This window comes from Staurois parvus, unplaced genomic scaffold (assembly GCF_062004578.1).
Source record: "Staurois parvus isolate SC_StPar_1 unplaced genomic scaffold, SC_StPar_1.0 ptg000145l, whole genome shotgun sequence".
NCBI classification, from domain to species: domain Eukaryota; kingdom Metazoa; phylum Chordata; class Amphibia; order Anura; family Ranidae; genus Staurois; species Staurois parvus.
The window spans coordinates 5,865,166-5,893,011 of record NW_028317941.1 but is presented as its reverse complement, the minus strand read 5'-3'; the positions used below and the strand labels follow the sequence as shown (position 1 = coordinate 5,893,011).

Below are 27,846 nucleotides of genomic sequence, written 5' to 3'. Positions count from 1 at the left end.
CACCCATGGCAGATCTCACACCCAGTACATTTTGAACATGGAGCAGGAAACGCTCTGTTCACCTAAGAGGTTTGGGCCTTAGGCCTGCATTTCTTGTAATGTGACGCTGTTAAGGGAGATGTCAAATTAAGTCATCAACCAGATTCCTAAAATCTTGGTATCCTGCACTAGTAAGGGTTGCATTACAGTGCACTTGATGTGAGAGGAGACAAAAATTAAAAACTCCACAGGGCAGGCTTAAATTATCTTAAACTCAACAAAACTGTACAATAAAATTTGATGAGCTTTTTGCTAAAGAAAGATTTCTAAGGTGAGGATCTTGGAAACCCTATATCAAATTTTCATTGCATTTTGCTTTTAGATGCTCCAGTGGCTACAACTGTTACCAATGGGAAGTCAAGCACCAGTTTAGAGAAGGAATTGGACCTTTTTGGGCCTACATCAGGCTCTAAACCCAGCCAGGTAAGCCAATTTACTTTTCATCTTTTTTTATATTGCAGATATCTAGCCTCACTTATTATTGTGTCCTGACTCTGCTCAGAGTTGAAGCCGGAAAACGTATGATATGATAGCAGTAAGAATTGAAACTGTCCCATTATGTTTTTCATCTAATAATCTTAGGTTACATTCCAGAGCATTTAATAGCTTTGTTTTTCCTCTTTCAAAGTGGTGAACTAGCAAGTCATTAACTCATTTTGTAGCCAGTATGCATGCAAGTTGAGTTTGTGTAGCAAGCTCTATTTTTTTTTTTTCCTCTCATTAATTACAGTAATTCAGCAATTATTAGCCCCACATTTTTAACCATACCGCCCTCCCAACCTCCCCCTCTTCAACCCATTCTCAGTCTTTTTTTTTTTTTTTTTTTCCCGTCCTTACCTTTTTGTGACGGCAGATATACTCCAGTCCATATCACTCACTGCTGCTGGTTCTGGTGTTGTTGACCGCTGATCCAGTGGTGTAATTTTGCCCCAAGACCAGCAGTACCCTGGTATTTCCCTTCCCCCTTCTCATTCTTTTTTTTTTTTTTCTCCTATAGCGATCAGTTAGATGGAGGTCCATTTTTATATCCTGGGAAGGGGCTTTAATTTGTTTTTAGTAAATATTTATACTATTATTGGCTCTGTTAAAATGCCATGAAAAGTATTTTGCCTTTAAGAGACACATGTGCTTACTACAGAGCATTACCTCTGTTTCCAAATGTTACTGTTTTACCTGAGTCTTTCTTTTGCAGGCTGTCTGATATTCTCCATATTCTGCTAGCTGTGATAAAGTAAATATGAAATAGTTTTTGTCATTCAAAGGGGGTCTTTTACAAAGAAACAAACCTTGGTGAGGTGCCTTAGATGGAAGTTGCCATTCTAAGACTCCCAGATCATAGTTTAGTGGCAATGAAAGTAAACCTTTTCTATTTCACTGTGATTGATGTAAGTGCCCTACAATTAGTATGCAGGCCAGGAACCATACTAACAGCTGAGGTTTTTCATAAAAAAGTATTCTGCCTCATGTCACATTCCCCTTAGCCTGGGTTCACACTGAATACGACTTTGAAATTATGCAACGTCACTTGAAGTCGCACAGTAACAAAGTCGGATGTCAGTGCAACTTCAGGTGTGATTTGTAAGACATCTGTGCAATTTCATGCACAGATGTCTATGCAAGTCGCACCCAAAATTGGAAAATTTGTGCAGGAACTAATTAGAACTGTTTAATTGCCGATCGTTGGGTGTGACTTTTCATGCGATTTGCACTGTCAAATTGCATGACGAATCACATCAGTGTGAACAGGGGCTTTAAGTAGTCATTGTGATGACAGAAGTATGGAGATTGCTGCTGAGAGTTAAATTCACATTTCTTTTGTCACTGCAAGACCTGCAACCAAATGTCCAGCGTTGGCCTCCTGGCACCAAAAATTGTACTAAGGACAAATAGAAATGATTTGAAAAGGGAGGAGTAACCCACAGAAATTAACCACAATCCATTCACTGGAGTCAGATCAATAAAACAAACATTCTGTAAATGAGTGTCAGTGCTACTTCTCTCTTCTACTTGTTCCGTGTTAGCTACTTGGACAGCACTACAGTCAAAATATCAGAATGACATCCTGAGACCTAGAATTCTCACTGGAAAAGTTCAGTAATGTTAGCCTTAAAAAAGACACTGCCAAAGAAAATTAATAAAGTGGAACTTTAGTAAGAAAAGTAAGTCTTGATAGATCACTTCATGCTAGCTTTAGCAAGGATAGCTATGTAAAACATTAAAAATAAGTGCCTATACTGTTTAAAAATCCACAATGGTGGCCCCCAGCAAGAAGAAATAGGACCAAAGCTGAAGGTAGTTTACAGCGCACTAATTTTGGTTGCATAGTTATTAATGTGGAATGAATGTTCTTTTATTAACCACCTCGGTACCGCGGTACAGCCAAAAGACGACTTTATCCTTTGGACACAGCTGATCACAGATCTAGGTAAAGGGCCATCACAGTGTCCAATCTCAGCTACTCACATGTAAACAAATTTATCGGCATTTCCTTTCCTCTTGCACTGTCACTGTGTGAGGAAAGGCATGCCGATAACTGGCAATCCTGACAGGGCACAGTTACACTGATAATCAGGGCACTGATCATCAGTGCATCTCCATTAGTGGCAATCAATGCCCATGAGCTCTACCTACCAGTGCAGCCTCCTCAGTGTAGCTAATCAATGCCGCCCCACCAGTGCAGAAGAAAGACTACTTATTTGCTAAATTTTATAACAGAAACTAAGAATTTTTTTTTTTTTTTTTTTTAACATTTGTGTCCTTTTTTTCAATTTATTTAGTGAGAATCGTAATTCTAGGGCCATAAATCATGGTTACCTCTAAACTGAAAACCTGTAAAGGTTTTTGAAAGGGTCGCCTATGGAAAATTTGGAGTACCATCCTTTTTTGCAATTTCACAGCATGCACAATTTTAAGGCTTGACATGTTTATCTATTTACTCAATGTAACCCTATCTTTAGTATTTTACAAATAAAAGGGTATTGCGAATTTGCACAAAAATGAAAATTTCCTGAAGATATTAATTTAATTGCTATGCAAATATTACGTAACAGAAATACTGTATGCGACTGCCACCATTTTATTCCACAGGGCCATTTCTTTTGATATAAGTTTCAGTATAGGTTTAAAATTACAGGTAGGGTGGTAATTTCTTAAAGTAGAACTGTATAAAACCGTTTCCCTGTGCGCAAACATACCTGCTCAGAAACTTCTTTAAATTGTACACTGAGCTGGCCATGTGCAGTTCTGTGTACAATCTTGGCATACCTTGGTCCCAGGATCAATTAACTCCTGTGTGCATACGTGGGTATTTTTTCATGCTGGGCTAACTAATCAGGACCACAACCCCACAAGAACAACCGGGTGTAGCTGTCAGCAGCAATAGAGCTTGTGTGAAATGCATCGCTGGATCCGAGGTAGGTTTAGTTCCCAGCCAGTGGGATGTAAATGTTTAAATGTGATGTATACCTGTGAACACATATTTACGACTCTTCTATGTATCAACTTCCCCCGCTTGCAAATGAGAGAAATCTTGTTTGGTTTAGCAGCCATAGTTTTGCATGTTCAGTATGATTGTTTTGCATAGAATCACTTTTACCAGGGTGCTGATCTTGGCTTCATCTCCTCCACTATGTAGGTTGTTGGGTCCATGCCTTTAACTGGAAGTTCTGGATCTGTTCCTGAGAATCTCAACCTTTTCCCAGAGACAAGTGGGAAGCCAGCAGAAGGTACCAAAAAGCAGCTTTCCAAGGATTCTATCCTGTCCTTGTATGGCCCTCAGACTTCTCAAATTCCAGCTCAAGGTATGAACCAACAAAAAGAATGTATGGCAAATAACCCTATATTGTATAAAGTGACTTGTTTTATCTACACATTTTAGTATTTTCAAATTGCCAGACTAAATAGCTAGTTATTTACTGTCATGAGTTTTACTTACCTTCTCTACTTTTGTTTCATCAGGAGGCCTCTTCATGGCACCAGCACAAATGGCATACCCGAATGCCTACACAGGATTTCCTGCTGTTCCTTCTCCTGGGGGTGTTATGGGTGGTATGATGGCCTCACCACTGGGTATCATGACTCAGCCAGCTCTCCCAGGCATGGTTGCTCCCATGGCTGTTCCAGCTGGATATGTCGGTGGAATGCAGGCAGCAGTCATGGGGGTTCCGAATGGAATGATGGCACAGCATGCAGGTTGTGTGACTGGCATCAGTGCTGTGGCGCAGCCAATGTATGGTATGCAACCAGGACAGCAACTCCAGTGGAATGTCGCTCAGGTAAACCTTGGCAAATGAGATTCATTTTACTGAGTAGAAAAATGTGTTGTTATTGTTGGAACACAAACCATAAGTGTTTTTTTTTTTTTTTTTTTTTTATTCTTTATGGCAACATGTCAAAAGATTCGATCTCGGTACACTTTTGCTGCTTTCTGTCATCACAGTTGATTTAAGTGAGGCAAAACATTTCCAGTGGGACACAGACAGCAGTAGAAACCTGACGTTCCTGTGTCATCTTTGATCTGCTCACCGGTAGTCCCAAAATAGCTAATTAAAGGGTAGCATTATTATTTAAAAAAAGTGTGTGTGTGTGTCGGGTAAAAATAAGTATTGAACACGTCACAATTTTTCTAGATAAATGTATTTCTAAAGGTGCTATTGACGTGCAAATTTCACCACACATTGGTAACAACCCATGCAATCCATACATACAAAGAAACCAATACAAATAAGTTCAGAAATTAGGCCATGTGCAATAAAATGGAATGACACAGGAAAAAAGTACTGGACATGCTAACTGAAATTTATTTTTTTCCCAAAAAAAAGGTTTATTTTATTTTGAAATAAGAAAGGCACAACAAGTCATATACGGATACGGAACACAGTCCGCGCATAAACATCTGTCATAATCTCCCGTAGCGCAGACGGGTCATAAGTTGTTTACTAGAAGTGTGAATTACCCTTATACAAAAGATCACATTATAGCTGTTGAGTAAACTAAACCAAAAAAAAAAAAAAAAAAAAAAAAGAATACTGATTATAATAGGTAGTCTAGAGGATTATAGTGGATGCTGCTCTGATGCGCAGGGATTATTCAAATAATGGGACCATGAGGCGCAGTACAAAATATCATTTGAAGGCGTGCAATTCTTCTGTGTCCGTAGCCGGGCAATGTAGGGTTCTTATCGTGAAGGACAATCATACCTATATGTGAAAGGGCACCCTGTCCCTCATAAAAGATATAGTTATTTGTAGAGGACAAAGGTGTGAAGGAAAGAAGAAAAGGAAAAGAAGAGAGAAAGGCACATCAGGTGAAAGGAAGTGTGAAGAGTAGCATCATAAAAGGAAGGGGAGAAAAAAAAAAAAAAAAAAAAAAAAAAAAAAAAAAGGGGGGGGGGGGAATGGAGGGGGTCAAATAATAAATAGTGGCTGTTAACTAATCATATCACGTAACATTATTTATGGTGACGAAGATTATACCTTTATGTAAGAGATGGTCCGGGTAGACTCAGTCTATGGAGCAATTCTAGAGGTGAGAGCTCTAAAGGTGTTTGAGTTCTTGAATCACATCTCATTCATTCATAGAAGAACGATAAATACTGGTGGTTTGAAAGTGTTTCCAACATGCCCAAGTCTTCCTGAATCTCTCGGGGTGTTCTTTTGCCACTGAAATCAGCTCCTCCATCTCCGCAATCCTGATGACCCTAAGAAACCACTCCCGCACAGTGGGAACCTGTGTTGACCGCCAGTGAACAGGGATACATTGTTTTGCCGCATTTATCATGTGCAAGGCAAGAGACTTACGATAAGTCCGAAAAGGAAGTGAGGAGTGGTGGAGTAAAAATTGTGCCGGGGTGAAGTCTAGATTGTATGTGGTTATTTGTGAAACTAAGTCTCGCACTTTACTCCAAAAGGGCTGTAGCAGCGGACAGTCCCACCATATATGTAGGAGTGTACCCTTTGCCTGTTGACATCTCCAACATAAATCCGAAACGTCCGGGTCAAATTTATGAAGCAAGGATGGAACTCTGTACCATCTGGAATATATTTTATAGTTGTTTTCTTGTGTCGAGACACAAATGGAACCTGTATGCATATGGTCATAGATGTGATCCCAATCTTCCGGTGACAATGACAGTTGTAGATCAAGCGACCAGGCCTCACAGGCCTTTCGAGGTTGAGACGTATTGGCGGTACCCAGATAGGAATAGAGCTTGGATATAACATGTCTCTGGGGGAAGTCCGTAAAGCAAAGTTTCTCATACGGAGTAAGTGGCCTTGAGTAATCTTGTAGATGTGGGGAGCTTCGTATAAAGTGATGAAGTTGTCTAAACATCCATGGCGTAAAGTTCAGGGATGGCCATGTCTTCATAATGTCCTCTCTAGATAAGAACTTCTTATTTTTGAAGAATTGGTGTACTGTCAGATTAACTGGACGAGCATCTCCGGCTAGGAAGGCCCGAGACATACCCGGCAGAAACTCTGGATTCATTTTGATCGGAGTTAAAGGACCCGGAAAGGAAGAGAGTTCTTTTTTCTGGAACAACTGATGGCAACAGCTTAAAGTAGGACCTATAAGAGGGTGTTCCCGAAACTCCGAAGGAATGTGAGAGTTTTCCAGCCAAGGGGAAGGGGCAAGTGGCATTGTCGAGAAATCTGCCTCCAAACCAACCCAAACCTTACGATTGTGGGTCGTGGTCCAATCTACTACCCTTGCTAGGTGACAGGCCCTGTAGTATCGGGCAATATCAGGTAATCCAATACCTCCACCCTTCTTGGGCATGGTGAGATGGGCAAAGCTAATTCTTGGGCGTTTATTATACCAAAGAAAGGAGGTACAGAGTGTTTTATAGGATGCGAAGAAAGAAGTTGGTAGTTTAATCGGTATTGTCTGCAGTAGATACAATATTCTAGGAAGTACGTTCATCTTGAGAATGGCTGCTCTACCAAACCAAGAGAACCAGGGTTTATTCCAAGCCTGAAGGTCTGTGGAGATATTACGCAAGAGGGGTAAGAAGTTTTTATCGTAAAGTTCCGTTAGGTGAGTTGGTAAGTGGATACCCAGATATGTGATCGCCGCCGACTGCCAAGTAAAAGGAAAGTTCATTTTCGCTTGTCTAAACACATCTTGGGTCAAGGAGACATTAAGGGCTTGGGATTTAGAGAAGTTGATTTTGAAGTTAGCCAGATACTGGAACAGCTTGAATTCTTGCAGCAGATTAGGTAAAGTGATATGTGGGTCTGTTAGGAAAAGTAGTATGTCATCAGCAAAGGCTGCTATTTTATGAATTTTGCCATTTATCAGAATCCCCTTGATGTTATCATTCTGTTTGATACAATTCAACAAAGGTTCCAGAGTCAGAATAAATAGGAGAGGGGATAAAGGACATCCCTGTCTAGTCCCATTGCCTATCGAAAAGGAATCCGAAAGGAGACCATTAACTCGCACTTTAGCTGTGGGAGTGGTATATAGAGACATGATAAATGCCAGGAAACGCGGAGGCAATCCCAGACCAATCAGAACTGCCTCCATGTAATCCCACGCCAGTCTGTCAAAAGCCTTTTCTGCATCTAGAGATAGAAAGAAGCCAGATTGTTGCTTTTGAGTTAACCAATGATGAATATTTATGGCCCTTATTGTATTGTCTCTAGCTTCTCTCCCTGGTACAAAGCCCACCTGGTCTGTTGATATGATGGGATCTATGATGCGTAATAGACGATTGGCCAAGATTTTGGCAAAGATCTTTAGATCAACGTTTAATAGAGAGATCGGACGGTAGTTCGCAGGAGAGGTTTGGTCTTTATTCTCTTTTGGTATGACCGTAATATGGGCCTCAGAGAGATGGCGCATGGCTTGCCCGGGTGTATCTAAAGTGTTGAAGGCCCGTAGAAATGGCTGTGCTAAGATGTCACTGAAAGACTTATAGTACGAAGTGATAAACCCGTCAGGACCTGGACTTTTACCAGGTTTCAGTTGTGCAATGGCTTGTTGTAGTTCCGTCAGGGTCAAGGCGCCATCTACAGTTGTGACCAAAATTATTCAACCCCCAATGCTGTAAAGGGGTTTAGGGACTATAGTGTACATTTGGAATTGTATTCAGAATCAAATCCTACAAGGACGTTGTAACTACCCAAATGCAACTAAAATGACATCAATTGTTTATGTAATACAGTAGTAAATGGTTCTTATGTGGTTTCTTCATTGCCACAATTATTCAACCCCTTAAAGACTACCACTCTGAAGAACAGAGGTTCATACAGGTGCTTTCCATCAGGTATTGAAAACACCTGTGGATGTCACCGAGCAGCAATCAAGCATAATAAGCACCAATTAGGCAGCTTTAAAATGACTGTGATACTCAGCTCCTTCTAGACATTTACTGGTGTGGTTACAAACATGGTGAAGGCAAGAGAATGGTCCAGGAAGACAAGAGAAGAGGTGATTTCTCTTCACAGGAAGGGCAATGGCTATAAGAAGATTGCAAAGATGTTAAACATACCAAGAGACACCTTAGGAAGCATCATTCGCAAATTCAAGGCAAAGGGCACTGTTGAAACGCTACCTGGTCGTGGCAGAAAGAAGATGCTGACTTCGACTGCTGTGCGCTACCTGAAGCGTAGAGTGGAGAGAAGTCCCCGTGTGACTGCTGAGGAACTGAGAAAAGATTTGTCAGATGTGGGTACAGAAGTTTCAGCCCAGACAATAAGACGCACACTGCGTAATGAAGGCCTCCGTGCCAGAACTCCCAGGCGTACCCCCTTGCTGTCTCCAAAGAATAAGAAGAGTCGACTGCAGTATGCCAAAAGCCATGTGGACAAACCACAAAAGTTGTGGGATAGTGTTCTGTGGACTGATGAAACAAAATTAGAACTGTTTGGGCCCATGGATCAACGCTATGTTTGGAGGAGGAAGAACAAGGCCTATGATGAAAAGAACACCTTGCCTACTGTGAAGCATGGTGGAGGGTCAATCATGCTTTGGGGCTGTTTTGCTTCTGCAGGTACAGGGAAGCTTCAGCGTGTGCAAGGTACCATGAATTCTCTTCAGTACCAGGAGATATTGGATGGAAACGTGATGCAGTCCGTCACACACCTGAGGCTTGGGAGACGTTGGACCTTTCAACAGGACAATGATCCCAAGCATACCTCCAAGTCCACTAGAGCATGGTTGCAGAGGAAAGGCTGGAACATTTTGGAGTGGCCATCGCAGTCACCAGACTTAAATCCGATTGAGAACCTCTGGTGGGACTTAAAGAAAGCAGTTGCAGTGCGCAAGCCTAAGAATGTGACTGAACTGGAGGCCTTTGCCCATGAAGAATGGGCGAAGATACCCGTAGATCGCTGCAAGACACTTGTGTCAAGCTATGCTTCACGTTTAAAAGCTGTTATAACTGTAAAAGGATGCTGTACTAAGTACTAAGATTGAATGTCACTTGGGGGTTGAATAAAACTGATAATGCTGTGAGCACAGAAAAGACATTTGTGGTTATTTCATTATAACTGTTATGTTATATTTGTCTGACCTACAAGTGCCTCTTTAATGTAAATGTAAGCAAGATGACTGAATGATCAAAAGCAATGTCAAACTGGCCAAAACACTCAATTTCAGTGGGGGTTGAATAATTTTGGTCACAACTGTAAGTCTTGCGCTTGTGTTCTAGAAATAGAGTTTGGAAGGTATCGGGTCAAGAAGGTCTGAATAATAGTCTCACGAGGCCTGGTGTCTCCTGTCGGTTTAGATGGAACGGGTAAATTGTAGAGAGAGGAATAGTATTGCACAAATTCAGCTGCAATATTCGTTGATGTTTTCAGTAAGCGACCCTGCTTGGAAGTGAGCTGAGAGATTTGCTGAGCTGCCCTTCTAGATTGCAAGGCCCTGGCTAGAAATTTGCCACTCTTATTTCCATGTTCATAGAAAAGTTTCTGTTGTAGCGTAAAATTACGTTTGTTTTTTTTGTCAACGACATCTCGAAGTTGTTTTCGCGCCTGATCTAGTGCTGCTGAAGATTCCAAGGCTCTAGAGCGTTTATGCGTGCATTCAAGTGCACGGACTTTTTGCATTAAGGCAGTAAAGGATGTTTGAGCTAGGCGTTTTCGTAAAGCGGATATGGACATTAGAAGGCCACGCAGTACACATTTGTGCGCCTCCCACTGTACGAGAGGGGTCGTGTCTGGAGATGTGTTTTCTTTAAAGTAGTTGGTCAAAGAATCACGGATCTGGAGGGTGACGGATGAGTCTGTAAGAAGAAAGGGGTCCAATCTCCATGTTTTGGATGCTGCTGGTGTATCCGGGAATTGTAAAGTCATCATAATTGGGTGATGGTCAGATAAAATCATTGGTTCGATCGAGGCCGATTTCAATATATGTAAGTCCTTTTGCGAGAGAAAAAAATAGTCGATTCTGGAATGGCGTTTGTGTGGTGCGGAATAAAAGGTGTAGTCTTTGTCCGTAGGGTGAAGGGTGCGCCAGGTATCATGAAGGAGAAGGTCATGAAGTTCAAGTTTAATCTGTTTGAGTGCTTTGAAAGGTTTAGAGGAAAAACCAGTTGAAGTGTCTTCCAACGGGTTCAAAGCTACATTAAAATCACCTCCCAAGATCAAAATACCTGATTGAAACACAGCAAGTAATTTGGAGATTTTACGAAAAAAGCATACTTGTGCGGTATTGGGACTGTAGATGTTGGCAAAAGTAAGTGGCTTATTAAAAAGGGTACCTTTGAGAAAGAGGAACCTCCCCTCAGGGTCTTCGAGAGACTCAGTAACTTTAAATGAGAGCTGTTTGGAAAGTAAGATGGATACACCTTTTGCTTTCACTTCCGCGTTGACTGCATGATAAGCCGTTGGGTAATTAGCATTTGAAAATCTAGGTATGTGATCCGTTCGAAAGTGTGTTTCTTGGATAAAGAGCACATCTGCGCGAAGGTTTTTCATGTATGTTAGAAGTTGTGAGCGTTTCTCAGGTATATTTAAGCCCTTGGCGTTAAGAGAGGCCACTGAGAGCGTGCGGGCTGAACATGTAGATGTGTGGTTAATAGCCATGATGTTGTATACCAGAAAAACCTGTTCAAAGTCTATAGGTATACCAAATGAGAGGCGGGACGAGAAGAAAAAAAAAAAAAAAAAAAAAAAAGGGGGGGGGGGGGGGATTTTTGTTTTTTTTTTTTGGAGGGGGGAGGGGGGATTAAAACAGGACGTGTAGAGGTAGAAATAGGGATAGTAATTATATGGAGGAAGAAATAAAGAGTGTGACAGAGAAAAAAAGAAGTGTCAGGCGTGAACTGAAATTTATTTAATACTCCGTACAAAATCCTTTGTTGCTAATGACAGCTTCAAGATGCCTGTATGGAGAAACTAGTCACATGCATTACACAGGTGTGATTTTGACCCATTCTTACACACAGTCTTCAAATCTTGAAGTTTCCCTGGGCCTCTTCTATGAACTCTGATCTTTTAGGGGGTTTTTTTCATAGATTTTCTATTGGATTCAAGTCAGGTGATTGGCTGGGCCATTCTAGCAGCTTTATTTTCTTTCATTGAAACCAATTGAGAGTTTCCTTGGCTTTGTGTTTAGGATCATTGTCTTGCTGAAATGTCCACCCCTGTTTCATCTTCATCATCCTGGTAGATAGCAGCAAATTTTTATCAAGAATGTCTTTGAACATTTTGTTTCAGTCATCCTTCCTTCAATTACATTAAGTTTGCCAGTACTGAATGCTGAAAAACAGCCCCTCACCATGATGGTCTCACCTCCAAACTTCACTGTTGGTATGGTGTATTTGGGGTGATGTGCAGTGCCATTTGACCTCCAAACATGGTGTTTATTATGGCATCCAAAGAGTTCAATTTTGGTCTCATCTGACCAGAGTATATTCTCCCAGTATTTTACAGGCTTGTCTGAATGTTGTGCAGCAAACTTTGAAGCGTCAACATGCTTTTTCTTCAGCAATGGAGTCTTGCGTGGTGATCGTGCATACGGGCCATGGCGGTTGAGTGCAGTACTTATTGTTTTCTTTGAAACAATTGTATTCCAGGTCTTTCTGAAGCTCTCCACAAGTGGTCCTTGGCTCTTGGACAACTGTTCTGATAATTCTTTTCACGCCACTCTTTCAAGGAGCACCTGGTCGTGGCTAGAGTATGGTGAAATGATGTTGAGAAGGTCTTGAGAGAGATCTTTGTACCCATACTAGATGTTTCTTGTTTGACACCTTGGTAATGAGACACCTTTTTATAGGCCATCAGTTAAGACTTGAACCAGCTGATATTAATTTGCTCCGACAAGGGGCAAGATTTCTTTCTAATTACAGATAGATTTCAATGGTCTTGACTTTCCATACCTTTTTTGCACTCCCCTTTCTTCATGTGTTCAATACTTTTTTCCCTGTGTCATTCCATTTTATTACACATAACTTAAATTCTGAACTTGTTGGTTTTGGTTTCTTTAAATGAATTGCATGGGTTGTTACTGACATGTGGTGAGAGAGAGATTGATTCATCAAAATATTGACAATAAAAACACTGCTGTTTTTGATCTTCCTCCTCTTTAAGACCCATGAGTGCCTCTAAACCAGTTTTGGATTTTTATGAATTTCTATGTGGGTGAGCACCTGGGTATTTATCTCAAACATAGTGCCGTGGCTACCTTTTGGAACTGTTATATATATTGTGTATGTGTGTGTATGTGTGTGTATATATGTATGTATGTATGTATGTGTGTATATATATATATATATATATATATATATATATATATATATATATATATATATATATATATATACACATACACTATATTGCCAAAAGTATTGGGACGCCTGCCTTTACACGCACATGAACTTTAATGGCATCCCAGTCTTAGTCCGTAGGATTTCAATATTGAGTTGGACCACCCTTTGCTGCTATAACAGCTTCAACTCTTCTGGGAAGGCTGTTCACAAGGTTTAGGAGTGTGTCTATGGGAATGTTTGACCATTCTTCTAGAAGCGCATTTGTGAGGTCAGACACTGATGTCAGACGAGAAGGCCTGGCTTGCAGTCTCCTCTCTAATTTATCCCAAAGGTGTTCTATTAGGTTGAGGTCCAGACTCTGTGCAGGCCAGTCAAGTTCCTGCACCCCAAACTCACTCATCCATGTCTTTATGACCTTGCTTTTTGCACTGGTGCGCAGTCATGTTGGAACAGGAAGGGGCCATCCCCAAACTGTTCCCATAAAGTTGCGAGCATGAAATTGTCCAAAATGTCTTGGTATGCTGGCACCTTAAGAGTTCCCTTCACTGGAACTAAGAGGTCAAGCCCAACCCCTGAAAAGCAACCCCACACCATAATTCCCCCTCCACTAAACTTTACACTCGGCACAATGCAGTCAGGCAAGTACCACTCTCATGGCAACCCCCAAACACAGACACGTCCATCAGATTGCTAAAGAGAGAAGCATGATTTGTCACTCCAGAGAACACGTCTCCACTGCTTTAGAGTCCAGTGGCGGCGTCCTGTACACCCCTGCATCCAACGGTTTGCATTGCACTTGGTGATGTAAGGGTTGGATGCAGCTGCTTTGCCATGGAAACCCATTTCATGAAGCTCTTTGCGCACTGTTGTTGTACTAATCTAAAGGCCACATGGAGTTTGGAGGTCTTTAGCTATTGACTCTGCAGACTGTTGACGACTTCTACGCACTGTGCACTTCAGCATGTGCTGACCACACTGTCAATTTATGTGGCCTACCTCTTCGTGGTTGAGTTGCTGCTGTTCCCAGTTGCTTCCACTTTGTTATAATACAACTAACAGTTGACTTTGGAGTATTTTAGTAGCAAGGAAATTTTATGGATGGACTTATTGCACAGGTGGCAACCTATCACGGTACTTTGCTTGAATTCACTGAGCTCCTGAGTGACCCATTCTTTCACAAATGTTTGTAGAAGCAGTCTGCATGCCTAGGTGCTTCATTTTATAACCTGTGGCCATGGAGTGCAGGTGATTGGAACAACTAAATCCAATGTTTTGAAGGTGTCTCCCAATACGTATTGAGTGTGTTTTATGTTTTAGAATTAAAAAAAAATAAAAATAATTTATATCTTGTGATAGGTACTACAAAGTTAACATCGCATAACAATTTGCAGGTCAACAAATTTTTATTTTTTTTTTCTATTATTAGCTGAATTTGTAAATAATTGGAGTACATGGACTGTTTTTGTAAATAAATGTTTAATTGAAGTGTTTTTGATTGCACTTAATGTAAATCTGTTTTTCATTGTTTTAAGGTGTCTCAACAGATGGCAGGAATGACATTTTTTGGTGTAGGAGGCATGGCAGGATACGGACAGCCTACAGCTAACCAGGGACCCAACCAGACCCTCAGCTCACCAATGTGGAAATAAAACTGAGGCAGAATCATACCCCTATGGACTTCTACATTTTTCATGCAGTCCTGAAGATTCCTCTACTCATTCACCTTAGTCCTTCTAAAGCTTTCACCTTTTATTTTCTTGTTCACACAGTCTAACAGGGATACCCTTGCCAGTATACTGCAGTATAGTGCAATGTCGAGCGTTAATAAATATGGGCCACTTACATTCCCAGAAGCTGAGCCACATAATTTTCAAGGGCACCAGAACATTCACACTGAGGACTGAATGTGTTCAAATGTCAGTAAGCTTGCAGGTGTTTTCCAGCATACATCAGGCATGTGTGCTGCTGCCAGCTGAATCCAAATATCTACAGTTCTGCACCAGCAAGCCCTGTGGCTCTACAGGATCTCTTCTTTCTGTGTACCATAACTGGAATTTTGACATGACTGTTCCCTAAATCCCCTGGAGTAAAGGCTATAATTAATACCATGGCTCAGTGGTGTGGAAGTGCAGAATTCTGGCAAGACATTGACAAACAAAAGGAATGCTTGCTTTATTTTTAAGTTGTTTCACAACTGTACTTAGAGTTAATCCATAAAGGTAGAGTAAACGGAAAGTGGCATGTTATAGTTCAATGCCCCTTTTGTAGTAATACTTTTTTCATGTTCTTAAGTTCAGTATGTTTAAAAGGATGAGTAATATAATCTGAAACCATGGCTCCTATACCAGCCTACTTTCTATTTGCTTTTATGGAATACTCCAACAGTGGTATTCTGTAAAAGTTAGCAAACGGAAACTGCAATATGGCATTGACATCGGCAAACCTGCCTGGATGAAACTGGCAGCTGGAAGCTGATTGGTCATTCATGTTTCCCTTTTCTTTATTTCTATAGAATATCCCCCCCCCCAAGTGTCTTACTCTCCCTAAAATAGAATAAATATTCTGCTGCTGAGTGCAATTGAAGGTGACCTGTGTGTTTCTGTGTTAGTGAGAAGAAATTATTTCCCTCTCCGTTTTTTGTAAGTGCAATGTACCTTAAAGAGAGATTTAACTTATTGCAGGGAAAGAAGGTTTAGAGTTAAGGCTCCGTACCAGAAAAAAAATATATATTTAGCTTGTATCTGTAGACAAACTGCTATGCTTTCATTGGTGCGTTGCCCATATATTTCAGTTTATACAGGAAATTGCCATGCAAATAGAATTTGGCAAGTATCACGTGCCCTGTGTTTTTAAAATATCTAAAGTTACTAGTTATTTTATATGTTGTATATAAACTGTTACTTATTTAATGGAATTTTGGTGCTGTTCTCTAAGTAGCATTGGAGTGTGGCCCCAAACAAGATTGCTCATATAGCCTTAGTAAAACATCTTTCATGTCATCTCTTTAGTAAAGGGTCAAACAAATGCTTTTGGGGAGGACAATTAGACAAGACAGATATAATTATGGCTGATTTATTCAGTTGGTTCAGGCAGGGAAGGCTAATGAAGGAAATCTGTGTTTTGCTTGTCCTCGTCACTCCCTAAAATCTTGGGAATTGTCCATTAGAAAATTTTGTCTTTGATAAGTCATTTTAGGATATTTTTAATGCTTCTGGATACTTTTTGCATCTGGCTGGTTTTCATTTGGAACCACTAAGATGATAGTATCTATTATATTTTACATTTTTCTGTAGCCAGGTTTCCTAGTGAAACACTGACCTAGAATATGCATGCAACCTGTGCATTCTCAAAAGTGTTGTCTGTCACCTCTATCCCTGTCCAAGACTCATTAGGTAGTGAAGCCAGGTTCACCTAGAGCATAAAAATTTCAAAAACAAAGTCAGCAACGTCCACTCTCACCTATCTATTCTCACAGCTTCACTTTTTAAAGTGAACCCGTTGAGGCTTAAAACATTTCTATAGCTGCAAAGCAAACTGTGTTGTCAGTTGGTACCCGTGTTAATCTTTTAATCTATCTCTGTTCTTGTGGGCCCCCTTGTATGCCAGGCGCAGGATTTACACAGGACTCTTTACTGCTGCCCAAGTTGAGATTTAATTCTAGCCATCATCATTCAGATGTCAAAATGTAGGGAAATATCATTCAGATGTCAAAATGTAGGGAAATTTGAGTTAAATACACCAGGACATGAGAGGCTTAAAGCAGTTGTAAGCTTTTTGGGGGGGTTCCTCCCCCCCCCAAAAAATGTTATACTTACCAGCTATGTGCAATGGTATTGAACAGAGCAGCCCTGAACCTTCTCTTCTGGGTCCCTCATCTGTGCACTAGGCTGCTCCTCTTCTGTGCCTGCCTCCATAGGAAGCTGCTTCCTATGGTGGCACACAGGAGAGGATACCTGCAGAAGGAGCACAACACTACTGGATTTGATACAGGACTCGATTAAGTATTTAGGGAGGAGGGGAGAGAAACGGGCAGTGAAAAGGTAATTTTTTTTTTTTTCTAACAATGCATAGAATGACTTAAGAACCATTTTAATATGTACTAGACAAAAGTTAAACTAGCATGTACAGCCTGTGCCTAGGATCTGAGGAGCTCCACGGAGATGCAGAGATTGATTTGAAGACTAACAGGTACTTGTGGGCACTACAGGATCCCTACCCTTTGGTTATTTAGTTATTACCTTTTAGAGACTTTTTAGACCAGATCATGTTCACTTTTAAAGCTACAATCTGTTTAGCATTCAGTAGAACCATGTCTCCCATCTTTGTGCAGAAGTAATTGGATGTTTAATGCAGTGTGTTGGTAAGTTGAGGAATGTTCCTTCTGTCCTCTGTCAACCCTTAGGACAATAAGCACATGAAGCTGTCTGACTTGAGAAAAACTGCTCATAAGGGATATTTGCTTATGTTATTTGATAGCGTAAGGTGTATTCAGGAAAAAACAGGTTTGATTGTCAACATACTTTTAATGCAGAAAACTTTCAACATGTGTTTAATTTTCAGTTGTGAATTCCATGTTCCAGGGGATGTTGTCCCTTTTTAAAGATTGTACAACCAAGCTTGGTTTTGGTAATGTATAGAAGTCTTTGTTTTCAGTTAGGTTACATGTGTTTTTTTGTTTGTTTTTTTTAATAACTTTTTTGCTAATAAAATAACTGAAGGTAATACTTGCTTAATAGTTAGATTTAGGAGTCAGTTTCATTTTCAGACAATTATCAAGTAGTACTTAGTACATATGTTCTTTGCTCTGCTCTTTGGCACTCATTTACCTTTCTGTCTTTGAGGAGAACTGCATGTTTTTCTCACATCAGCAAACAATCAGAATTATTCTCTCATACTGCACTGAACGAAGAATGTAAGTGGTTACACTTGCGACACTTCTTGAACTTAATCAGTGACAACCTTTCTGAAAAGTTGTATGTCCATGCCTTCTCCTTATATTTTTGGGAATTTAGTGATAGATTCTATTCTTTCTCAGCAAGTACAATTTTAATCACTTTTTGTATTTGGTGGCACTGTGAACATCCCCACAACTCTCGTAAAGCACCATCTTCAAGGCATTCTGCCATAAGCAAAATAGTACCATTCACTAATTTGACAAGTGAACTGTTGAACAACAAAATCTGTAATATAAACTAATGCACTTCAACAGAAAATTCTGCTTGTAAGCAATCGTGCTGAGTGATAATGTACACCAATTTGGCACACAGCATGGTTAAGAATTCCAGCCCTATGCTATTTCAATTCAGCTTTCTACAGGTTTATAGAAGTCAAACTCTGTAAAGAACTGTGGGCAGACTATGGACATTTGAGCGTTTTACATATCCCTAACAAGCACTAAAACTTTAAAATCATTCACTGACCTCTAGTAGCCTCTGTGGATTAATAATGGATTTGTTACAGGTGAAAAACTACAAAGATTATGCTACTACTGTGGTGTTCCTAGTCCTTTTGAGGCTGCTAGAACTGTGAACCACATACCCCACTATCTACGTGGATAACTGTTATTTTATTTTTTTGATAAATAAAGGGCTGCGCTTCCGCTATATACATACTGTGCTCTTATTGTCAAAGTAAAATGTGAAAAAACTTATGTGATAGATGAATTCATTTTATGGTTTTTCACTGGATACTTATCACATTACATGAGTGGATCAAAGTCCATCCAACGTGTCCTTTATACGTAAATAAATTTATATAACCACAAATGTCTTTTAAAAATCCAGTGCTTCTTTATCCAGATCTCAATATATGGTCCAGCAAACCGTGCATAGTGGACTACAAAACACCACCTTTGCAAAACACAAATCTCATGCTCTCTTGGTGCTCACACTCCAAATTGTGCACTCACCAGACCTCCATGACCCTCTTAACTTAATAAGTGGGTTCACAGTAGCTTAGACTTACATTGTCCTTCCAGGCAGCCTTCCAAGTCACCTCCTTTCATATTTTGATCTTTACACCTTTTAATCCTCCAAATGCATTTTGGCCAACGTGAATAAACAAAATAAAAATCCATAGTGCGGTAATTTTTATCAGTAAATAGGAAAAGCATTTTCAAGTGCTCACTCACATTAAAAATACAAATGCAAGCATTCAATATGGTTACTATACCACATGGAGCCACGATGGGCTACTGCTGATCCAACTTCCTGTTTGCTTCCTCAACTTTCACTTATTAGCTTAGATCCCCCACCAGCCTTTCTGTTTCTAATGTAAAAACAGATCAGGTGTGTATGTGGAGAGTGCTGGGGCGTCACTTGTTCTGTTAAATTTTGAAGCTGAATTTCTCCACAGTGCCTTTAAGTACATAGGTCAGTGAGGGCTGAACTTCAGCAATTCAGCCACTTGGTAAAATATGTTGGCTTACTATGAGTTAAAGTGAAACAAAATCTATTGAATGTACACTGAGCAGTGCTTGTGCACCTCAGCCTACATTCTTGGTACATTCTGGCTGTGCCGTAATGACTGACTCCTGTGTACATGTGTAGGATTACATCATTCCCCAACAGCCAATAAAGAGGCTGAAAATCCAGCACTTGTGAGTAGTCCAGGGAGAAGATGACAGCAGCCGGTGAGAGATGTAACCACTGCATAGCTGGAAGGGGGAGGTAATTATTTTCAGGACTTTAGTTCTGCTTTAAGTTCAGCAACGTGCATGCCAGCTCTTGAACTCTTATTTACAGCTGACCGTTTTGCTGAGCTCCAGTACGCTGGCTTCTCCCACACAGCAGTTATGCTTGCCCCTCCCCTCTGCTGTTCATTAACAAAAGACTTTGTGTTATGTGAACCCAGTCACAAAATACAATGCTCTGTGATTGGCAGGAGGAGGGGAGGGGGCAGGAACAGCAGCTGCTTGCAACTCTGCAGCTACAAAAGCAGAGGCCAGAGGTTGCAGCACCAGAGCGCTGAAAGTATAGTGATAGCTATGCTCCTGGTGCTCAGTAAAAATGTAAACTGTGAATAAATTATCCAGTCAAGCTTTCAAGAATATTTGCTGCTTGTTAAGAATATGTATTAAATACTTGAATGTAAATAACCTGTCAACAGTTCTAGCAGTAATGCCAGTTGAGTAAATTTGCAGTGCTGACGCTTGGTAATGGTGGCATTAATTTAGAAAAGAGATGTCTTGGTCTGCTTTACAACACTGTGATTTTTTTTTTTTTTTCTTGCCTTGCAATTACTTTATTGAGGCAAAAGACTATATTCGATGAAAGAAATGAAGGGAGAATGAAGAGGAGGTAATGGGTGAATGCTGTCATTCAAAATCAGAATAATCTAATTGGTTGCCGTGACCCCACGTGTCTTTTTAGTATACACCTTTTCAGATGGATACCGCCATCGAATGGTTCTTATTTCTATCCCAAAAACCCACTTGCTACTGCATATTACTTTGTATAGTTTATCAAGCCGTGCATTGTTGCGAGTCAAGCTTTTATTTGTGCTTCCAATTGAGGCAGGATGATTTGCTGATGACAGTTTCCCAGCAGAAGCAGGGGTGTTGGCATGTAGGGCTTCTAGGTAATAAATGTTCTTGTAGTGTTTTGTATTGTTTGCTAATCAGCTCAACCAAATTCCCTCAAACAAAAGGACTCCATTTACCATATGTGCTGGGAAATAAATATGAATGTGAAATATTTGCACTTTCTGTAGCTTTAACATTTTCTTTTATATTGTTTGCTAACCTGTGTTTTTTTTTTGTTTTTTGTTTTTTTTTACTTGTTGGAGAGGCCTTTAAGTTAGTACTGTTTTTCCATGGTGAAAGAATTAAATGAAGTTTAATTTAACCTATTTTATGAGGAACCTTTAATTTATAAACACATCTAATGCAAAAACTCTTACAGGTATAAATGTTTCTGTTCTGTTAGCATCTTTGAATTTATTATAGTCAAATGTCTGCTTTTTTTTTTTTCTAACAGCGATTGTATAAAGATGGTATATTGTGTACTTGATTCTTGTTTATTTTAAGGTGGAAATCATATACAGAGGCAGCTACACTTTGGTGTATATGTACATTCCAGATTAAAGGAGGTCATTAAACATTACTAGAATTGTGTGCATGTATGTGTTTACACCCCTGCCCCAACCCGGTCTCTTTAAATGGTTTGTTTAATCCTTTCATGACCAGAGGTCATTGATATCTAGATGCCCAAGCTAAATGTACACAACTTTCACACGTTTTTCCAATTGAATTGATTGACAAAATTTGTCTAAATCTTTTGGTTAAAAAAATACATTAATAGACCCCAAAGTGTGATAAATTAAATCTCCTATAAGGTTATCCTTTTTTTTTTTTTTTTTTCTTTTTTCTGTCTGCGTCCTGCTGGGGAAATTTCCCTTCATTTCCTGTTTTGGAGATGCAGAAGGGAATAAAGGAAAATCTACTAAAAGTAAGGGTAATTCACATCTAAGTTGCCATTATACCATTTATCTCCATCGGCAGATTCACTGATTCACTTTTGCTCTAAATACAACTCTAAATTTAGGATTGTGATATCGTGATAGGTAGTCCTATAAATCTGGTGAGTGTTCTGTGTTTATGGTGGAGGAGTTTGGGAGCACTATGGCACTGATTGTTGGAAATGGAACACTTTTTTTGAGCCCGGACACTTTAATTAGTTTGCAGGCATTGTGCTTTATACTGTGAATAATTGGGAGCATGTGGACACTTTTTATATGCACAGAAAGACTTTATTGAAGCACATAGGACACTTTATTGAATCATGCTTAATTTTTATTGGAGTATATGAGAATTGCAGAGAATATGCTTGTTTATTGCACTTGTTTAAACAAAAACCAATAGCGCTCTATAAAAGATAGTGCGTGTGTATATATAAGGGCTGATACGAGTAGTATAGCACTTGGTACAGCAGCTGTGGGGAATTACGGGGTAACATCCAAAGTGCTGGTTCACGTTATTTACATTTTTATTGCCTTATTGCTGCCCCTGGAACCTCAGCTGTCACTCTATCAGTTTTTCCTCCAAAACCTGGCAAATATATAACGGACATGGGATTCTTTCCCATTTTTAATAGTGTGCAGCAACCACCCTGAAGAAATGAGAATCCTTTCTCCTGAAATGCGTTGGCTTAATGTACTTGTCATTATTAACCACTTCCCGTCCGGCCGCTGTTTATAAACGGCAGGACGGGACACCTACAGGAGCGGGTTGCCGTCTCTAAACGGCACCTTGTATGTGAGGCTCGTGCGCGGCTCCTAGAGCGCGCACCCGCGAGCCTGATGATCGCCGAGTCCGACGGACACGGTGGATTACGTGACATGGTATGGGACCAATGAAATCGGTCCCATACCATGTGATCAGCTGTGTCCAATAAGGACACAGCTTAAGTGTAAACAAAAGCCGCATGGTGCGGCTTCCGCCTCCTTCTCCTCTCACGGAGTTGTCTGTGAGAGGAGAAACAGCGAAGAAGAGGGTTGTAGCTAACTGCCCTCCACCTCAGTGACACCTGATTGCCCCCACATAGTGTCCCTGATCGCCCCCACATAGTGTCCCTGATCGCCCCCACATAGTGTCCCTGATCGCCCCCACATAGTGTCCCTGATCGCCCCCACATAGTGTCCCTGATCGCCCAACAAGTGGCCCAGCAGTGTCCCTGATTGTCAGTGTCCCTGATCACCACATAGTGGCCCAGCAGTGTCCCTGATTGTCAGTGTCCCTGATCACCACATAGTGGCCCAGCAGTGTCCCTGATTGTCAGTGTCCCTGATCACCACATAGTGGCCCAGCAGTGTCCCTGATTGTCAGTGTCCCTGATCACCACATAGTGGCCCAGCAGTGTCCCTGATTGTCAGTGTCCCTGATCACCACATAGTGGCCCAGCAGTGTCCCTGATTGTCAGTGTCCCTGATCACCACATAGTGGCCCAGCAGTGTCCCTGATTGTCAGTGTCCCTGATCACCACATAGTGGCCCAGCAGTGTTCCTGATTGTCAGTGTCCCTGATCACCACATAGTGGCCCAGCAGTGTTCCTGATCGCCACAGTGTCCCTGATCGTCACAGTATCCCTGATTGCCACACAAGTGGCCAAGCAGTGTCCCTGATTGCCACACAAGTGGCCCAGAAGTGTCCCTGATTGCCGCAGTGGCCCAGCAGTGTCCCTGATCACCGCAGTGTCCCTGATTGCCGCACAAGTGGTCCAGCAGTGTCCCTGATCGCCGCAGTGGCCCAGCAGTGTCCCTGATCACCGCAGTGTCCCTGATTGCCGCACAAGTGGTCCAGCAGTGTTCCTGATCGCCGCAGTGTCCCTGATTGCCGCACAAGTGGTCCAGCAGTGTCCCTGATTGCCGCAGTGTCCCTGATCGCCACACAAGTGGCCCAGCAGTGTCCCTGATTGCCGCAGTGTCCCTGATCGCCACACAAGTGGCCCAGCAGTGTCCCTGATCGCCGCACAAGTAACCCAGCATTGTCCCCGATTGCCGCACAAGTGGTCCAGCAGTGTCCCTGATCACCACAGTGGCCCAGCAGTGTCCCTGATCACCGCAGTGTCCCTGATTGCCGCACAAGTGGTCCAGCAGTGGCCCTGATTGCCGCAGTGGCCCAGCAGTGTTCCTGATCACCACACAAGTGGCCCAGCAGTGTCCCTGATCACCGCATTGGCCCAGCAGTGTTCCTGATCACCACACAATTGGCCCAGCAGTGTCCCTGATCCCCACATTGGCCCAGCAGTGTTCCTGATCACCACACAAGTGGTCCAGCAGTGCCCCTGATCACCGCAGTAGTCCAGCAGTGTTTCTGATTGCCACACAAGTGGCCCAGCAGTGTCCTGATCATCGCAGTGGCCCAGCAGTGTCCCTGATTGCCGCAGAAGTGGTCCAGCAGTGTCCCTGATCGCCGCAGTGTCCCAGCAGTGTCCCTGATCACCGCAGTGTCCCCGATTGCTGCACAAGTGGTCCAGCAGTGTCCCTGATCACCGCAGTGTCCCTGATTGCCGCAGTGGCCCAGATCACCACACAAGTGGCCCAGCAGTGTCCCTGATCACCACATAAGTGGCCAGCAGTGTCCCTGATCGCCACACAAGTGGCCCAGCAGTGTCCCTGATCACCGCAGTGGCCCAGCAGTGTCCCTGATCACCATACAGTGTGCCTGTTCATAAAGTGTCCCTGATCTCTGCCACACCAGTGGATCCTGTTCACTGCCATCGTCTGTGAGGAGAGAGATCCAGTACAGCTAACTGTGAGTAATTTTCAGCCTTTGCACAGAGTTTACACACACTCACAAAACATTGCCAGCCACCTCACTGTATCTCCGATTTTTGCCCAACAGTGACTAGTGTAAACCAACTGCAGCCAGATATCTGTCCCTCACTGCAACACCAGCCTGATCACTGCCATACCAGTGGGTCCTGATCAGTGTCAAAAATATGGCCAAAAGATCATATACAAGCGAGGAGGCATTTCAAATTCTGAGTATGACAGATGAGAGTGATGGAGAACTTAAAACATACCTTGGGGTGTTTGCTTTCCAAAATGGGGTCTTTTTATGGATAATTCCATTGTCCTGATGCTCCAGGACCTCCAAAACAGCAATAGGTAGTTAAGAAATTAGATGTGCGATCTTTGCCCTTAGAACGCTAACAGGTGCTTATTGGATGTGGAACCCCTCTATGTGGCCAGACTGTGAAAAAGTCTCACACATTTGGTATCACCATATTCAGGAAGAGTTAGAGAATGTGTTTTGGGGTGTAATTTTAAGTATGCCTATGCATTGTATTAGAAATATCTCATAGATTGACAACTTTGTGTAGAAAAAAATACATTTTCATTTTCTTTTCGCATTTTCCAAAAACTTGTGGCAAAAAATGAAGTCTTCAGAAGACTCTGCATGCCTCTTAAAACATACCTTGGGGTGTTTGCTTTCCAAAATGGGGTCATTTTGTGGATAATTCCATTGCCCTGATGCTCCAGGACCTCCAAAACGGCAATAGGTAGTCAAGAAATTAGATGTGTAATTTTTGCCCTTAGAACGCTAACAGGTGCTTATTGGATGTGGAACCCCTCTATGTGGCCAGACTGTGAAAAGTCTCACACATTTGGTATCGCCATATTCAGCAGGAGTTAAAGAATGCGTTTTGAGGTATCATTTTAAGTATGCCTATGCTGTGTAATAGAAATATCTCATAGATTGACAACTTTGCGTAAAAAAAAATACATTTTCATTTTCTTTTCACATTTTCCAAAAACATGTGGCAAAAAATGAAGTCTTCAGAGGACTCCCCATGCCTCTTAAAACATACCTTGAGGTGTTTTCTTTCGAAAATGGGGTCATTTTGTGGGTAATTCAATTGTCCTGGTGCTCCAGGACCTCCAAAACTGTGATAGACAGTCAAGAAATTAGATGTGTAATTTTTGCCCCTAGAACGCCTAAGGGTGCTTATTGGATGTGGGGCCCTTCTATGTGGTTAGGCTGTGAAAAAGTTTTACACATGTGGTATCGCCATACTCGGGATGAGTAGCAGAATGTGTTTTGGGGTGTAATTGCAAGTATGCCTATGCCGTGTGAGAGAAAGAACTTGTTAAATGACAACTTTGTGGGAAAAAAAAAAAAGAATTTTTTTTACTTTCATCATTTCCTTAAAAAATTGGCAAAAAATGACAACTTTAAAAAACTCCCCATGCCTCTCATTAAATACCTCAGACTGTCTACTTTCCAAAAAGAGGTCGTTTGGGGGGTGTTTGTACTATCCTGGCATTTTAGGGCCCCAAGAAATTATATAGGTAGGTCCGTGCATTAGGATTGATACATTTTCAAATATATCAAATATATATACCGTGGTCTGTGGACTCTATAACTTTCACAAGGACTAAATAATACACACTGATTTGGGTTATGTCTACCAACAAAATGTAGCACAATGGATTTTGGCCTAAATTTATGAAGAAAGTATATTTATTTGCAAAATTTAGTATCAAATACTAAGAAAAAACATGTTTTTTTTCAAAATTTTCAGTCTTTTTTCATTTTTCTAGCAAAAAATAAAAACCCCAGTGATGATTAAATACCACCAAATTAAAGCTCTATTTGTTTGAAAAAAATGATAATAATTTCATTTAGATACAGTGTTGTATGCCTGAGTAGTTGTCATTCACAATGTGAGAGCGCCGAAAGCTGAAAATTGGCCTGGACAGGAAGGGGGTAAAAGTGTCCGGACAGGAAGTGGTTAACAAATGCCTCTTATTCTACCAGCAAACTTGCATTCATCTGGATATTGCGCGCTCCTTCTTTCCTATTATTCCAAGCCTATATGTGGAAACTAACTTTAAGCCCATAGCAGAAAAGCAGCAGCCCAAACCCTAAGAGGGTTCACAGCCAGTATCCACCATTGTGCGCAACCGACTGGAGGGACATCTCCCTACCCACCCACACAATCAGCCCCCTATGACCGGTAACTGATCCAGTCAGTCCAGCGCAGTCTTCAGTACAAACAAAAGAATTTTTCATTAACCACTTTCTGACAATCCTATAGCAGATATACTGCTACAGGGCAGTACGGGTGCGCAAAATCACGTATATGCAAGTGATTTCGCATTTTTGTTTAGGGGGCGTGCGTGTTGGCCCTACCCGTGCCACCATTCTCGGCCGCAAATGTCAATCACTGGGTCCTGGCCAATGATTACTCACCGGCGCCCAGTGAATGCCGAGCATCTCCAACAGGGAGAACTGTATGTAAACAATACAGTTCTCCCTGTCAGCTCATGCACACTGCTTTGGATGGCTGTGCACAGCCATCCAAAGCAGTGTGATTGCAGTGAAGTGTACACACACATGTAAAGTGTACATACAGTGAAACAGCACACAGTTAACCTTTTGATCGTCATCATGTTAACCCCTTTCTGCCCAGTGCCCTTAGCACAATGTCAGTGCTTTTTTTTTTTAAATATATAGCACTGATCACTGTATTGGTGTCACTAGTGCGCACTCACTTGACACCTTTTTCATTTTCACACTGCAATTTTTGTTCCCTATCTTTTCTCTGCCTTGTCATACACATATTTTGTCTGCTTTGCTTTTTTAAATCTGCTTTTATGTGCCTTCTGGGATTCAGCTGCATGCATTCCTGGTGCAGAGCAAGGACTTTTCTAGTGTCTCCAGTCTTGGTTGTATTTTCACTATTACTATGTGTTTTCACTCTATTCCACCAGGTGAGCTAGTTGTGTCTGGCGGTTTTGTTCAATGTCACTTGCAGCGCATGTATACTCCCGTCATTCTGTGTTTTCCCATTGGTTCAGTGTGAATGTGTACACTTTTGCAAGAAACATGAGATTTTCTTTTCTCCTCATCCTTTCTTCCACATACAGTGTTGTTGTATCCACTAGACCAGGGGTCCTCAAACTTTTTAAACGGGGCCAGTTCACTGTCCCTCAGACCGTTGGAGGGCCGGACTATAGTTTAAAAAAAAAAAAAAAAAAACTATGAACAAATGCGGACACAGTACAGGAGATGACCAGAGACTGCGGACATACAACGGCGGCGGGAATACTGGGCCGGCTGCTCCATAAGACGCACAGACATTTCTCCCCAAGTGTGTCTTATGGAGCGAAATAGTGCCCCATCATTGGTGTCAGTGGGAGGAATAGTGCCCCATCATTGGTATCAGTGGGAGGAATAGTGCCCCATCATTGGTATCAGTGGGAGGAATAGTGCCCCATCATTGGTGTCAGTGGGAGGAATAGCACCCCATCATTGGTATCAGTGGGAGGAATAGTGCCTCATTAGTGGCAGTGGAAGGAATAGTGCCCCATCGTTGGTGTCAGTGGAAGGAATAGTGCCCAATCATTGGTATCAGTGGGAGGAATAGTGTCCCATCATTGGCGTCAGTGGGAGGAATAGTGCCTCATTAGTGGCAGTGGAAGGAATAGTGCCCCATCATTGGTGTCAGTAGGAAGAAACGTGCCCCATCATTGGCGTCAGTGGGAGGAATAGTGCCTCATTAGTGGCAGTGGAAGGAATAGTGCCCCATCATTGGTGTCAGTGGGAAGAAACGTGCCCCATCATTGGTGTCAGTGGGAAGAAA

The 27,846-nt window shown here is 41.6% G+C and overlaps 1 protein-coding gene across 2 annotated transcripts in view; it reads left to right on the top strand.

The window, feature by feature from the left end:
* The window catches only part of SMAP2 (small ArfGAP2), a 56,414-nt gene extending 35,555 nt beyond the window's left edge, over window positions 1-20,859 (top strand). Inside the window, exons 7-11 of one of the 2 annotated variants that reach the window (XR_016312265.1) lie at window positions 362-462; window positions 3,674-3,839; window positions 3,997-4,313; window positions 14,290-16,987; window positions 17,019-20,859. Coding sequence is in view for 1 of the 2 variants with exons in the window: in XM_089673876.1 (XP_089530002.1) it covers window positions 362-462; window positions 3,674-3,839; window positions 3,997-4,313; window positions 14,290-14,406 (701 nt within the window). In the remaining variant the exon portion in view is untranslated. Of the gene's footprint in view, window positions 1-361; window positions 463-3,673; window positions 3,840-3,996; window positions 4,314-14,289 lie in introns of both variants that reach the window. The other variant, XM_089673876.1, reaches the window with a different exon arrangement.
* Window positions 20,860-27,846: the final 6,987 nt, after the last annotated feature.